This window comes from Amphiura filiformis, chromosome 6 (genome assembly GCF_039555335.1).
Source record: "Amphiura filiformis chromosome 6, Afil_fr2py, whole genome shotgun sequence".
Lineage (NCBI taxonomy): Eukaryota > Metazoa > Echinodermata > Ophiuroidea > Amphilepidida > Amphiuridae > Amphiura > Amphiura filiformis.
Window position 1 is genome coordinate 40,083,944 of NC_092633.1, and position 16,170 is coordinate 40,100,113.

Genomic DNA, 16,170 nt, shown 5'->3' on the forward strand with positions numbered 1-16,170 from the left:
GACTTGACTTGTGATTTTATGACTTGTGACTTGACTTGACTTGCAACTTTTTCAAAATGACTTGACTTACTTGGGACTTGGACAAAAGGACTTGTGACTTGGACTTGACTTGCAAAAAATGACTTGTTGACATCTCTGCCTACTACGCGCCACGCCGACGACCAATGGGTTAACCGGCTTGTTGTCAAGTCCGTTGATCAGCCAATCAGCGTGATTGTTTATTTCTTCTGTGTGTACGCTCGTCTACGCTTGGCGCACAGCACGGACCACGGAAGTAATAAAGAATCAACTTTAATACCCACAAAACCTGGAATAGCTAAACACTATGGAAAAAAGATGCTATATACAACTTGAACACTCACATTCCTTAAACTATTCATGCGGTTGAAGTTCAGCAAAATCTAACTGTTTACCATGTGTAAGTTAATAATGTCGTGAAGTCAATATTAAATATGGTAGACATTTGCCCCCTTTTGGGTAATAGTAGGCCTATTGCATATAAAAGTATACATATACATTGGCGGGAATTAATGCCAAATGAAAGTGATGCATGCTGGGAATGATGGCTTAACCCCAAAGGTTAACTCTTTCTTTTCATCTTGTATAACCAAGCAATGGGCTATTCCAGTTGACATCCATACTCCCCCTATGGAAGACATGACCTTAGTAGTCTCCCACACAGGGGGTGTTGATTTCAAATGGAGTCGCCCATTTCGGTAACCCCATTTGAAATTCACACTCCCTGTGCTGAAGATTAAGGTCATGTCTTCCATAGGAGGTGTATGGATTTCAACCGGAATAGGCCAATATACGGTGATATTGAATTGAAGACAATTTGAGTAAATCATGCATGAGTTGAGCAAGTATATATTATGTTCGCGCCGACGATGGATATTACCCAAACACATACTAAACACCTATCAGAAATTGGTAGTCTTGCTACCATACATACATACTATTACTTCATCACTTCAATGCTATTTTCACAGTATACTTGTGGCATACAATGTACATCACCAAGTGCGCAATTAATTAAAATTTATTTTAACTTGAAAAATATCATCTTCTTAATGCCAGGAATGCATTTCAAAAGAATATTTCACAAAATATTTCATTATTACAAAAATGGTTATGTAGAAAATTTAAAAATATAAAAATCATCAAAATGACTTATAATGTAATGTGGCCATTGGCATACAAACAGAGGGCTGCTAAAATATTAAAAAGCCCATGAGCTAACAGTTTAACAGACAAAACTATACTGTAGTTTCTTAACAGCAGTGCATATTATAAAAGACTTCGGATCATTTATTTATGATACCAAGGTAGCTGTTTCAAGCTTTAAATAAATAAAGCTTAGTTGATTTGCAAATTGCATAATACAAATGCTTTATAGACGAATCCAACGAGCCAAGTCATGGTCAGGATTTGGTCGGCCATCTTTGGGTCCCCGCAACACCAAAAAGCTGCTTAAAAATCGATGTTAGATTATTTTGTGTTGTAAACTGTCATCATTCTTTTGTCTATGTGTAACACGGGTGATAGAATGCAGTTTTAAATACCCTCCAATGCCGCATTATTTCACATTTTAGGTGAGATAGAGCCGACGGGGACCCAACTTTGGCAGCCATTAAGGTATAGGAATGGGTGAAATTGGATTCATCTATAGAGAAACACTGTACAGCTGTTAAAAATTAAGAAAGAAAAATACTACTTGTACAAACTCATGTTGCATCCAAATAAAAAACAACACAGGAATAATGTAGGTCTACAGCAGTAATTTTCATTTCATTTCCATTCTCCTTTATCTTTCATAATTTTCTTGTCAAATTTCTTTTCTGTCAATTTCCGAGAAGCCTATATTTCATTGTTGATACATGTTGTGTGTTCTGCCCATTTTATGTTTATCATTGTTAACTGGTTTATATCATTTTATATTTCAGCAGTGTACGAATGGACAAATATTTGTCATATGTTATTGGTTATCAAAATGTAAAACATAATATGGCCATTACAAAATGTAAAAGAAATAATCATTTTTGCAAGCACTTCTGTCATGTTTGTGATAGATGCCATTCATCCAGATATAATTAAATATTAAATTGAAGTCATAAAACTATTCAACTGGACTCACATTTTTGAGTGGCTATGGTACCCCACTTTATCCTAGGGGCATCTTCAGGCCGTCTGTTTGTCTGGCGGCAATTGGTCATTGACCTGAGACAAGATGGTGCGAGTCCAGTTGAATAGTTTTATGAGTTCAATTTAATCATATAATAATGCCTAATGCTTGTCCAATATATTGCCGTTGATATAAGCTATCTTTAGTAGATAGCAATATCAGCACTATCTCATAATAAGCTTGTCCAAATGCAAAACACACAAATTGCAAATGTACAAGAAATTTTTGCAGGCACTTTTATGTGTAAGGCTTGATAAACAATAACGGGTTGTTCAATTTCACAGGTTTCAGGTGAAATCAGGCATGTATGCAGGGTGGATGCAGGGGTGAGACTGCACACCCCAAACTTTCAAAAGTATACAAAAGTCCCCCAAAATACAATTTGCAACCGTCCATAGCAAGCAAAAAAAAAATATTCAGAGTCTTTTGTACTTTTTTTTGGTCAAAAGGGCCCAAATTTTGGGAAGAATGTCTACATTTTACAAAATTTCCCCCCTGGAAAAAATGTCAACTTTTTCAAAACCCTGTTTTATGGGCAGATGGACTTTTCAAGTAGGGTCTGGAGGCTTAAATGACCCTGAAAAATGACCCTAAAATATCAGTGAAAGCTTAAAACTTTGGCTTGAAAAAAATCTCCCAAAACGCATAAAATCTAGGTCAGTCAAGCCGTAAAACAGGGTTGTTTTTTGTGACCTTGCAGGCCTGGTCAAATATCTTCATATGGATGTTTCATACAGGAGTTTAATTATTGAAATTGTGTTTTTACTCGCACACTCGCCAGTTCTACTTGAGTGAGAGTGGTGTTAGGTGTCACCATATATTCCATTGTTTTATGGTGATGCCTCAGCACCCCCCTCTTTCTCAAGCGGAACTGGTGAGTGTTTGAATATTTCATATCTTTCCTATTGACCATTCTCGATACATGTTTTTATAAAGGAATTATTTTGTTTCAGCTTTCAGTTGTGGTTTAAATAATCATTTTTGTGCGATGTCTATAGTTGACACGACAAAATGGTATATATCATTGGGATATTCCAGTTGAAAGTTGTGTCTTATGTAGGGGGAGTATGGATTTCAACTGAAATTGCCCATTGTCAACCCGATTTGATTCCAAACTTGACGATTTTATTCCAAACTTGACAACATTTGGCAAAATTTGACCAAATTTGCTGACATTTCCTCTTACTTTCAGGACAACTCATAATTTAAGACTAAACCAATGATTTGTGAAAGTTACCTACTGATGATACTGGGTAAATTTTTGGTTGAGTATTGAATTATTGCCAAGGATACATGTTGTGTCATTGCTCTTAGAAAGTTATTGAGTAACAATATTTCAAAAGAGTGGCTTCTTTACCTACCGGGTACTGTTCTATAGATGCATGAACAATACATTGTCACTCAATAACAATCAGTGAGCAATGGCTTCATGTGAAGTGTTTTATTTTCTCATGCTCATGTAAAAGCATATCCCCTCATCGGTCACTCAAGCTCATCGGTCACTCAATAATGACCAACAAGTATTGGGCAGTGAGTGTGATCCATTTCAACCAACCAACCAAATGACAGCCTATTTGCTCACCAGTCAGTCCATCTATTCATCGTTGTCATCGCCATTTCCATGCATGCATCAATTCATGTCATCTGGTATAAAACATCTGCCGATGTCATCAAATAGATTCAGCTTGAGTTACATGCTTGCCTCATCTCATCCATGCATCTATTTGCACAAGAGATTCCTTGTTAATAACATTGTCAGTGTTATAACACGGTACTCTAGTTCAGGGTTGCCAAAAGATTTCAGCCCGAATCGCGGGTCAAAAAATCGAAAAGTCACCCAATTTTTCTCGTTACCATTGGTTTCTATGGGGCAGGAAACTATCGGAAGTCGCGGGAGCCAAAGTTGAAAAGTCGCCCAAATTTTTTCTTAACCATTGGTTTCTATGGGACAGGAAATTGTCAAAAGTCGTGGGAAAATCTTCACAAGTCACCCAATTGGGCTACCAAATCGTGGGTTTGGCAACCCTGCTCTAGTTTCTAGATCAAAAGTAGCTTTTAATTAAGCCCAAATTCATTCATCAGGAACACTTATTTTGTACTTGTAACTAAATGTTATTTATATTTATCATTAATGACATGTTCTAATGTCATAAGTATGTATTTATAAACAATAAATAAATAATAATAAACAAAACAGGTAAAACAATACTTAAATGAAACGTGAGGAATTTGTGTAGAGCATAAATTTAAGATTGATAGAAATGGTATATTTGTATGTTTTCTAGAAGGATATTATTTCATACATTTTTGACAACACATGATCTTGCATGCTGTTAGTAGTCACAGTTATATATTCTCTATATTCACACGACATATAATTCCACATAAAAATATTATATTCTAATTCTTATTATTTTCACACAATACATCTATCGCTAGATTTCACATACACAGTTATGCACTGAAGTGAATGGAGGTGTAGGTGGTAGATATATTGCATTTTGTTATGTTGTACATTTAATATATTCCCTCATAGGAGTAATCTTCACCAGTAAAAGACCAACTAATAGAGAAAGTTATATATTTTATTAGAAAACTTACAATCACTTGGAATTAAGCATACTGTCTACATATTGTAGCTTGTACTGATTTATTGATCTTTTTATGATCCAAATAATCCTAATAATCCAATGTTAAAAATGGGCTTAAAAATCAAAACAAAGCTATCTCTAATAGACAATAACATCAAAATATTCTAATGTGTGCTTCTTGAAAAGGAAGCAGGATATCTTCAGTAGATAGCAACATCAACACTATCTAATATAAGCTATCTTCAGTAGATAGCAATATCAGCACTGTCTGATATAAGCTATCTTTAGTAGATAGCAACATCAGCATAATGTAATATGAGCTATCTTCAGTAGATATCAACAAAAACACCATCTGATATAAAGTATCTTCAGTAGATAGCAACATTCAACATTCTCTATGATATAAGCAATCTACAGTAGCTAGCAACATCAACGCTATCTGATATAAGCTATCTTCAGTAGATAGCAATATCAGCACTATCTGATATGAGCTATCTTTAGCAGATAGCAACAGCAACGTAATGTAATGTAAGCTATCTTCAGTAGATAGCAACATAAACACTAAATGTGATATAAGCTATCTTCAGTAAATACCAACATCAACACCATCTGATATAAGCTGTCTTCAGTTGATAGATATAATACAGGGTGTCCCAGAATGATTTATACTGTGTTTGAACAAAATATCAAAAATATATAGTCAACAGTGTATCTAATTTTAATAAGTGCAATACAATGACAAACATATCTTCTACTTATTCTGTGACTTTCATGGAAATAGCTTGATTCGTTTTGGTGTGACATTGCTGTTACTGAAAATGGACGAAAACCGCATGTGTGTAATTAACAGAGAAAAGGCATCATCATCATCATAACACATGGATCCTTTATCACCATCGTCCAGCCGAACTGTGCAATATATTGAAGAAATCCTACATTCTTTTATAGGAAATACACCCAATTTGGCACGCATTTTAGATATTAGAATTCATAACAATATTACCAATAGCAGTGCTCTTTATACACCAAAAAAATCAACTTTCCCGGTATAAATCATTCTGTAGAAAGCAACATCCAACATAATCACACAGCAGTCTGATGTAGCTTGTCTACCGTACTTTATATAGAACAAGTAGATAGTTAATCCCCACATAGAGGACATTTCCTGGGTTTATTGCTGCAATGGACCTATCTGCAATAGCTGCCCTATAACCATTTGACAATTATTGCATTCTGTATTGTACACATATGACCCCTGGCAGCTATTACAGATGGGACCTTCTTCCAAGTTTGTTATAATTGTAACAACTTGACACCTCGCCACTGATTACGTTATTATTAATTCAGTTTCAACATTTCAAGGTCACCATGGACAGAATTGCTATACTACATTTTGCCACCTTCTGTTAGCCACTTTAATACATGGTGTTGCCGGTTCCTGACATGACACCAGTTGTATCTCTTTTAATGTACCAAATATTCATCTTCGTCATTATCATCCTAAAGATGGTGCACCAAATTCGGATCTCTAGTACTACAGGCTTTCTTTAGACATGAAAGTAGCTTAATTTACACCCAAATTGTATTTTTACCATTTGAATTATTGATTTTTAATAAAGGACAAGTCCAACTTTAAGTGCAGTGAAATTCAAAGTAGCCTGAAAAACTGTGACTTTGGCAACACTGATTTTGGTCTTAAAATATTGATGAGACCATTTTATGTTGGCCAAACACCTAAACAGGATTGATTCACTTTTATATTTCCAAACTTTGAGACAGTAGCAGTGGCATCCTAAATATTGTCCTATTTTTTTAATTTTAGGTCTTTGGGGAAAATTGTATATTTTTAATACAAAAGGTCAACATTTTCAAGTGATGGTTGGCTTTTCCTCCCATCTACATACACTTTCAGTACATATCATTAGATTTATGAAGTTTACTTCGAGAACTGTTATATGTCAAAAAAATGTGTATTATATCGCAAATTTAACAAAATCAAAATTATTTTATGTCAGAAGGACATTGCTGGTTTTCAGAATATAATTCGACATATCTGATGTGCTCTCAGGTCCCACAAAAAATACTGTGCATTCATTGCTATCCGATCCCTTAGTTCTAAAAAATTAGTGCTCTATTTTTCTAGAATCAGGAGTAAAACCAGTCCATCCTGTGTGGCTTAAATTGCAAAATAGAGGTCTGTATACTTGATTACTTATGTACCAGGCAATCGGTATTTGGCATCCAGATTACATATCATGATCTATCACTGTGTATGTATTTTGTAATACATCATTCAGTGTCATATAGGAAGCGGGGCAAAGCTATAGATATTATGATTGCTTCACTATGATATTGCAGTCATTGCCAGGTTATTGTATTCATTCCGTTGGTTCCAATTGCTTTTCTGTGTGACCGGGGTTATATCTATGCAATTTATTCTGGATCAGTTCAGATGATATGCTAATGTTTACATCAAATTTACTATTAAATGAAATGGCAGAGAGAAAGATTTTCACATAGATCAGGGTTAATCTGCATTGATCCTTGGTACATATAGATAAACTACTCTATCCACAGAAGTAATAATCGCAATACAAGTGGAAGCAAAGTATTAGGAGGGCTTTAGATCTCTTCTTTTTACTTACGAAATATGGGGGCAATAAGTTTAATTTCCTACAGATGAGAGATTTGGATTCATATTAAAGTATGGTATTTAATAGTATAACAAACATCTGCCCTTTTTACCTGATTAGTAGTGGTATATCTATATTATGATGAAAAAGGTTTTAACATAATCTTTCACGAGTCTTAAGGATAAAATGTTATTATTATATACAGATCTGCATAATTATCTTCTAGAATGATTCTTGTATTCCCATTATTAAAGTCACATAAGCCTAACATCAATGGACTATTCCATTTAAAATCTACACTACCCCTGTGGAAGATTTTGGAAATATCTTCCACCGGGGAGTATGAATTTCAAATGGAATGAACACATTAGGCAGCTCCATTTGAATTTCATGTACCATCTGATAAAGATTCAACATGAATCTTCCAAAGAGGGAAGGTGAGTTTCAAATAGAGTTGGTTAATATGTGCTAATTCCATTTGAAATTCATACTCCCCCTGTGGGAGATATTTCCAAAATCTTCTATGGGGAGTGTGGACTATAAATAGATTAGCTTAATTCTTGACAAATGTACTATTGATAGCAAATGTAGACTGACACTGGGCAGTGGAGTCATGAACCATTAACCAATCAGGCAGTGGCGTAACTAGGTTTGGTAGCGCCTGGGGCAAGAAACAAAATTTGCGCCCTACCCCGAATATGTTAGACGCGGGCAATTCTTGAAACATTTTTTTTGGACAAATAAGGCCTACCACTAAAAATCTTAAAAGTCTTGAAATGTTCTTTCAATTGATTTTGTGCTGACAATTTTGACTTTCATCGTTGGAGGGGCACAGAATCGATGCTGAATTGGTCAATTTTGCGCCCCCCTAAGGGTAGCGCCTGGGGCACGTTGCCCCCCTCTGCCCCCGGTAGTTATGCCACTGCAATCAGGTGTAAAACAAGGGAAGAAGCCTACGCATCATATACTGGAACATAGTGACATTCAAACTATTGCATGTTTTTGTATTTATGTATGTTTAATAATTATATAAATTATTGTATGTTGAAATACATAGCCGGAAAGATGTATTAAGATACTTGATATATGTAATTTTAAGAAATGGCTAAATAAGAGAAGATGTACATTGTAAGGTCGTACTTTTTGTATGTTATCATCCCACCAGTACCTAGTATACATTGAACAGTATTACATCGCACAGCCTTGAGTTATTCATAGTGAATTCAAGTCATCATCTGCTTCCAATGTGTCCTTCCATCATTTTACACAAAATGTATCATTTCAAAAACAAATCATATCATCTTGTGTGAAAACATGAATTCCTTGCCATTTGAAGGAGTTTGTCACCATTTCAAAAATGTAAATTTTTACAAGTTACCCAAATAAAATTGTCATATTTATCGATTTCTTTCAACCACTGATGCCGTCACATTTCTCGTCTTGATCAACTTGCTTTTGATGTATGCGTAAGTACACATTACTAACTATATTTTGTCAAAGTTTTTATTAAAACTAGAATTGCTACCACCATTTTATAGAAACACTTGGTTTGCGGGCAACCTATGACAGGTTTTTGCACAGTAACTCTGGTTTTTGACTGCTGTTTTGAGATGCAAGTTGTTAGCTTGTATGCTGTTTGATTCATCCATTTGCAATAAGAAAAATAATGCTATGATTAAGCTATTTTTGATCAGAAATAAAGCCAGACTGAATGGGATGGAATAAAATAAGTTAGTCAATTGAATTGATTGAATGATTGATTGATTAATTGATTGATTGATTGATTGATTGATTGATTGATCAGTAGTCCTGGTCAGTAATGAACTACTGGCAGAATCACTGGAATTATTTTGAATAAAATTTCTACAAAAGTAAACAAAATCACAAAATCTTGCAAAAGCAAAAAAAAAAAATAATAAATTTGTTTTAAATATTTCTTAATAATTATTGTCTTTGTGTTTTGAATTACAATGTCTAAATTTGTTTTGACAAATTTTGTGAACAACTTTTTGATATTTATATGTAATAATGACTTTGGTGAAGAAAGTATTAACTTGTGGATTGGGCTGTTCCATTTAAAATCCACACTACCCCTGTGGAAGATTTTGGAAATATCTACCACAGGGGAGTATGAATTTCAAATGGAATTAATACATTAGCAGCTCCATTTGAAACTCGCTCTCCCTCAAGGGAAGGTTCAGGTTGAATCTTTCCCAGAGAGTGTATGAAATTCAAATGAAGCTGCCTAATATGCTCATTACATTTGAAACTCATACTCCCCCTGTGGAAGATATTTCCAAAATCTTCCACAGGGGGAGTGTGGATTTTAAATAGAAGAGCCTGTTTAACATTCAGTGGTGATTATTTAACATCGTTGATGGTATAATTAACTTACTCACATCACTGATGACTAAACCATTCAGTCTAGCTACTAATACGTTCCATCAAATTTTTGCATGGGAATGACAATGAATTTTAAGCGCTATAAGTACTAAATCAACCCAAAGCCTTTTAGCCCCCCTTTTGTAAGGATTCATTTTAGAATGGATCTCTTTGCAGCAACCCTTTAGCATGGTAGAATGTTCAAGTGTTTGAAGTTTGCTTTAAATGGATCCATTGTTGCAATTTTTTATTGACATGTTTGAATGCTGTGTTTGCCGTGTTAAAATAAGAATATTTTTTGTCAATAAAATGTGTCGCCTAAACCATTTTATGGTGACACTTGTAAGTGATTCAGCATGCTTGTTGTGTGTGTGTGTTGTATTTGTGTTGTGAGTGTGTGGGGTGCATTTGTAAATACCTCCAAATGAGGACTTGCATATGGATACACACATCACAAATGAGGACACACCTCTGACCGTGGACATCCTCGGTCTGCTGGATATAATCAGGACATTGCAAATAATGTAAAATGCATTTAAAACAGAACGGGCCACGGTTGGATAGTAAGTGGTCTGGTGTGCGTGTGTGAGGTCCATGGTGTGTCGATTAAGAACGGGTGTGTGAGTCCTCGGTTAAATGAAGTCCTCGTTTGGAGGTATTTACAAGTAGGGGGGATGTGTTGGGGTGAGTGTGCGCATGTTGGTAAGATGCGTCAAATGTGGACTTGTTTTTGATACACATACTTCACATAACTGTGGACACGCAGGCTCCTCGACTCTTAATAGACTAGACTAAAATGCATTTAAAAGTGATTCTGTCATAGACCTTGTTCACTGTTGCCTGGGTGTGCCGTATTCATTCCAATAAGCGCCCAGGGCGCTTAACAAAGTCATTTTGGGTGGGGGCTTATTTTTTTACCTCATTTACCTAATTTTTTCACAAGGGGCGTTTATTAGAGACAAATTTACATATGTTATAAAAGGGTCCTGAGACGTTCTAGTAGCTTTACTGATGCAAAAAATGTATGCCAAGTTTACGCAGGACTTGTAGTCCTGCAACTATTTCACTGTATCAACATCTATCTGTCACTTCAACATTAATGGTACCCTTTAGCAAATTGAAAATACACTGGATGGGGACTTATTGGGGCATGGGCGCTTATTGGAACGAATACAGTAATTGTAATGATGTACCAGGGAAGGGGTCCATGGCATAGCACAATCATCCCATCATCCTTGGGTAAAAATTGCAATGAGTAATTATACTCTGTTAAATGGTAGAAAATAATACCCAATCATGATAAAGAGCAAGGTAAGAAGCATGTGTTCAGGTGATATACATGGGCAATACCATAGAACATCTTTTTTCTAGAGTACCATCTGACCAAATCTGACACAAGTAAGTTTTGTGGCTATAAGCTTAGTCCACAGTTTATGCATCATACCAGCGTGTGGGAATGTGTGAGGGTGTGTGTCTGTGTAGGGGGAGGGGTAGGGTGTGGTGGGTGGGTGAGCATTTATAAACACCTGCAGCCATGGATTATGGTCTGACTTTTTACCACCCAAATGGGGACACAAATAGGGAATCGGTCAAATGCAAAATATAAATTGTAATTTGCCGTTGACACCAATGTCCACATTAGTTTGGGTAGGTGGTGTACCCTTGGTATATAAAAGGTCTGATGTATCCGTGGGTGTCTTCATTTGAATTAATTTATGATTCCTCAGAAATAATCCAAACACAAAGCAATAACAATTAGTGGAAGCAGGGTATCATATGGATATGAAAGCTGGCACTGTGATTTTGTAAAGAATGTGCTGGGATTTTAATAAACTGATATGGTCAAAGGTCAGGTCAGAGGAATACCATATGAGGAAGTGGGATAGAGGAAGGTGCCTCCTGGCTTGAAATACAAGAACAAAATTGACCAAAAGTTGTATCTTCCTTTGGCCAGGCTTTAAGCCACAGTTGTCCTCATTTTGATTCATGTGCATTTGTTAAAGTCATTTCAGTAGCATGTCAGCGAGATGATTTGGGAATGTTGCCCCCTTTGCTTAGTAGCTCCGGTACGCCCCTGGGTCAGGTGTATGGTCAAAGATTAAAAACTTTGTGTCAATGTCTTCATAGTGAAATTGGGTGATGCATGTGGTCCGCTGATCACCTTTTGGTCCATGCTTTCAACTATTTTGGGTTGGAAGCTCCTGTAATGATAGTTAACAATTTATAGTCATCAATGACAAATTAAGAATAGCAAAATGTATAAAGTTTGATGATAATTAGCATATCATTTAGGTATATCGCAGACTGTAGTTAAATTTTCATCTTGGGCAAATAAACCCAACGTACAGGCAAACCTACATGTAAAGCCAGGGCCTACTGTACTGAGGTTTTTAAGTATGTGCCATTTTTGGAGTGAGGTGTCCATATTACAATCTTGCAATTTTAACAACAATAACAAAAATGGCAATTTTATTTTCAAGTTCAAGTTGGGTATACTCAAACACCCCAGGTGGGGAAAATAAACCGAATTAGGTATGTGTGCTTTTTAAAAATGAAGTTTAAAAAACACATTTAAGAAGAACACAATGAGACAAGGACCCTCCACGGAGGCATAAACTCTTCATTCAAAAAGAGAAACAATGCACATATAAATAGTAGACTTTGAAATGATTCCTGTAAATCAACTAGCTATTTAGGATTAATTTGGTTGCATAATAAATAGAAGTTGTCTTGGAAGTTATTTTGTCTTTAAGAGAAAATCACTGAGATGGTTGCTAAGAGGCAGTCAACATCAACTGTATCAACTGTCAGTTTTCGAAACATCTGGAATTTTATAACTAATAATTCTACCATGAACCACCCGGATGAAGAAGAGAGCTATCTTCAAGAAGGTCTATGACCGAAAATTCGTGTTTAATTTTGCTACGCAAATAAATTTATACAAATGTGGTTTGACACCAAATATTTCTGCTCTTGGATTCTTTTACTTATCTTCAAGAAGAGAGCTATATGATCTGTAATAGCTTAGTCCATGAGAGGGCCACTGAGGGGCTTGGCCTTGTATCATTAAGAACACTGTTATCTGAATGTGATGTTAATAAATAAGCACACATTTTATAAAGGTTTTATTGTTTTAATATTGAAATAATGTTTTATGTGTATATCTAAAGAAAGGGTATAACAGTTGCCATTATTGTTCTGTTTTGAGTTTTGAAATAATTTCTTTGTTAACAAGAAGTTATCATACCATATACCAATAGCATGAATTTGTTGGTGATATTTTTTTACAGAGAATTTCATCCTGGATATGTTTATAGGGATGGTATGTTATCATTTTGAAAATATACCTACTATCTTTCTGAACACTTTCATGTCTTCCTCTGTGGAAGACTTTAGCTAACTTAAAAGTGTACTTTTTTTTCAACAACAAAATCTGGTTTACTGTTTACACATATATTTACTTACTTTTCTTTTCCAAAATCCTATTATTGGTTATTACAGCATTTGAAATATATTTAAATCAACCTATCCATCCTCTCCATAACTTCAAAAATCACTTTGCACCAAAAAACAACATTTGAGACGCTGCAACCTTTGACATGTGACCTTTTGACCCTTGCACATATACACAATGCATGCTTGTGCAAGTGCATAATCACATTTTTATATGCAGGCCTAGCTTGGTTGATGTAAAATTTTGGTTGATGTAAAATTTCTATTGGCTTAGCCTTACGTACTGATAATATGGAGGGCGTAAAAGTAGAGGGTGTACTTCGATATTGGTAATCTTTTGTATGCTTTCTTAGCTGGAAAAAGATAATGTCATTTCCTTTTGTGCCCGCCATACTTGAAAAAGGCTAATTGTAGAGCAAGCATAAAGATAATTATACAAATGACACTTGTTTGCCCTTTTTCGAAACATAAAACAAATTCTAACTTCAATGTTATTATTAACTTCAAATTCAATAACATCTTAATTATTAAGATGAATTTATACTACATCGCAGAACGATAGAAATTATTTTTAGCCAATGGGGTAGAGCGTGTGTTGTCGCATTGGGAGAAGCATCCTACTCTATTGGTAAAATAACATCGTTTGTCGCTCAGCGATGGACTGTAATTTTATAATTTTTAATTTGTGTGTGTTTGGTTTTGGAATGTGATATGTTATACTAAAACAAAGTCACTCCTCACATAACAATGTGTGCATCATCGTGATATATGTTTATCCAGGTTCTATTTTGGAAAAATTGTGTTCTAACCGGCAAGTATGCGTAAAAGTTGGCAGCCAGCTTAATTTTGTTTTGAAAAAAAAATATTTTCAATGGATGATCCTAGCATTTAGCTCTAGGTCCAGGGACACTCCAAATCCGAAAAATATTTTCTCTAAATGTGAGTATAGTCCCACATCCCAATTTTGTATATAAAAGGGGTGGGACTATACGGATGATTATGGTAAGTATAACTAGGTTTAGGTGCTCCTGGTTTAGGTCTACTTAGTTAAACCAAATAAACTACAGTAGATCCCCTCTTTAACCATTTGCCGGTATGCAAGACTTTGTTTTAAAAACGTCTTTGAAAATAATTGTCTCAAAATCATGGGCAAACAATTGTTATTCACACAGTTTGCAGTGCATGGTATGTATAGAAATAGAGAGGTCATAAGTATGTAATGACATTTGCAAGGCATGTTTTATAGGTTATTGTTATGTGCTTGATGCAAGATTGTGAAAAAAAAGAAGATTTTTGCTAAGTTTGTAAATAAGAGCTAAAATGACTATGAAAATGTATGCATGTGTAAAGAAGTTGTAACTCCAGCAAATTAAGTAAAAGATTGATTACATTTATTCAATTAATGAGACTTGGAGGGGGTCATCTCCCCTACCCCTATTAGTAAACCTGTAATAGGTCACATATTCTATTACAGGTTTACTAATAGGGTAGGGGAGATGACCCCTTCCGCCAGTAGCTCAAAATACCAGCTGTATAATAGTATACACGTGGTATACCGCGTTTTCACTAGTGTAGTCAGCAATGTCATCGTGTCGAAGTAGATTTTTCACACACACACGCGCACACCACCTGACTACCCTACATGTGTCCAAGCACTTCAAGTGATCCATCACCCAGTGAAATGTGCACTAAACATTGCTGACATCACCAAAGAAAACCCAGTATAGGAGTGATGACAACTTCCTATTCCAAGGTGTTTTATTCTGAAAACGTAATACCATTGACACCACATTCAGAATAAGGTTCCTTCAGAATAACAAAAGTTGTCCATGTAGTTGCAACCATTCCTACTGTATATATGTGACCAGACCCAATCAGGCTAAAGTCGGCAATAATGAAAAAGCAAAAAGTGAGGAGAAAAAAAGAAAAGAAAATGGACATATAAAAGGTCTATAACTTTGCAACCAAGTATTCAAAAGACCTGGGGATCCAACATCAGTTATTGTAGATACTGAGCAAGTTAGTAATTGTAGTAACTCAATTGTCAAAATTTCCAACTGTAGCATGAGTGGATCAGATTGGGTCACATATAATTGTTGTAAGAGCAGTGTTAATTGCAGTTGTAATACAAATAATATATGTAAAGGTAGATTTCACAATGCAAGATTCATATCATCACAGTGACAGAGCTTCTTTTTTTACCATTCTGCAGTACATGTAGTGGATCTAGAGAGGCTCAAATGAAATGGCATAGTCCCCCATAAAAAGTAAAATTATGTATAACCGGCCAATTTTTATGTTACTGTAAGGGTGCATGGAATGTGACTTTACCCACAATGCACTAAGCACTGATATGCACAAACCAAAGACACAAGTTATTACAATTATTATTATTTGGTCCCCATAGGTGACAAACCAAAATGGCAGCTGCTGTAATCCAGCTTCTCCTTTGTTTAATTTCTATGATGTTTTGAAATCTAGCCTGTCTAATAAATATCATCAAGTTATGTACTTTATTCTGTTCACCTTTGTCAAAAGAAAATGTAAATAAATTTGCCATATTGCCATTTGATTGTTCATTTATTTAACTTATTTTTATATTTGATTTGATTTATTTCTTTGCACCTGTAGATTCAGATCTAAGTACGGTAGAAAAGTTCACGTTTGAAGATATATTTGATCCCCGATTTAAACCAAAAACATACGATATAGAATGGATAACAGGTAAGCTAAATGTGTTCATGTCAGCTCATCGTTACTAGGCGGGAAAACCTCATATGTACTTTTGGCCCTTGAACATGGATAAAGCCTTGTAAGTGTAGACTTTATATTGAAGAGGTTGCTTCATCCATATTCAAGGGTCAAAAGTACATGCAGGAAATACCACATATTTACTTTTGGCCCTTGAACATGGATAAAAGCTTGTAGG

General features: G+C 35.3%; 1 protein-coding gene across 1 annotated transcript in view; it reads left to right on the plus strand.

The window, feature by feature from the left end:
• Window positions 1-16,170, plus strand: part of LOC140154521 (prolyl endopeptidase FAP-like) — a 294,999-nt gene that overhangs the window by 250,598 nt on the left and 28,231 nt on the right. Inside the window, exon 4 of the mRNA XM_072177091.1 lies at window positions 15,873-15,965. Within this exon, the coding sequence (XP_072033192.1) occupies window positions 15,873-15,965 (93 nt within the window). The remainder of the gene's footprint in view (window positions 1-15,872; window positions 15,966-16,170) is intronic.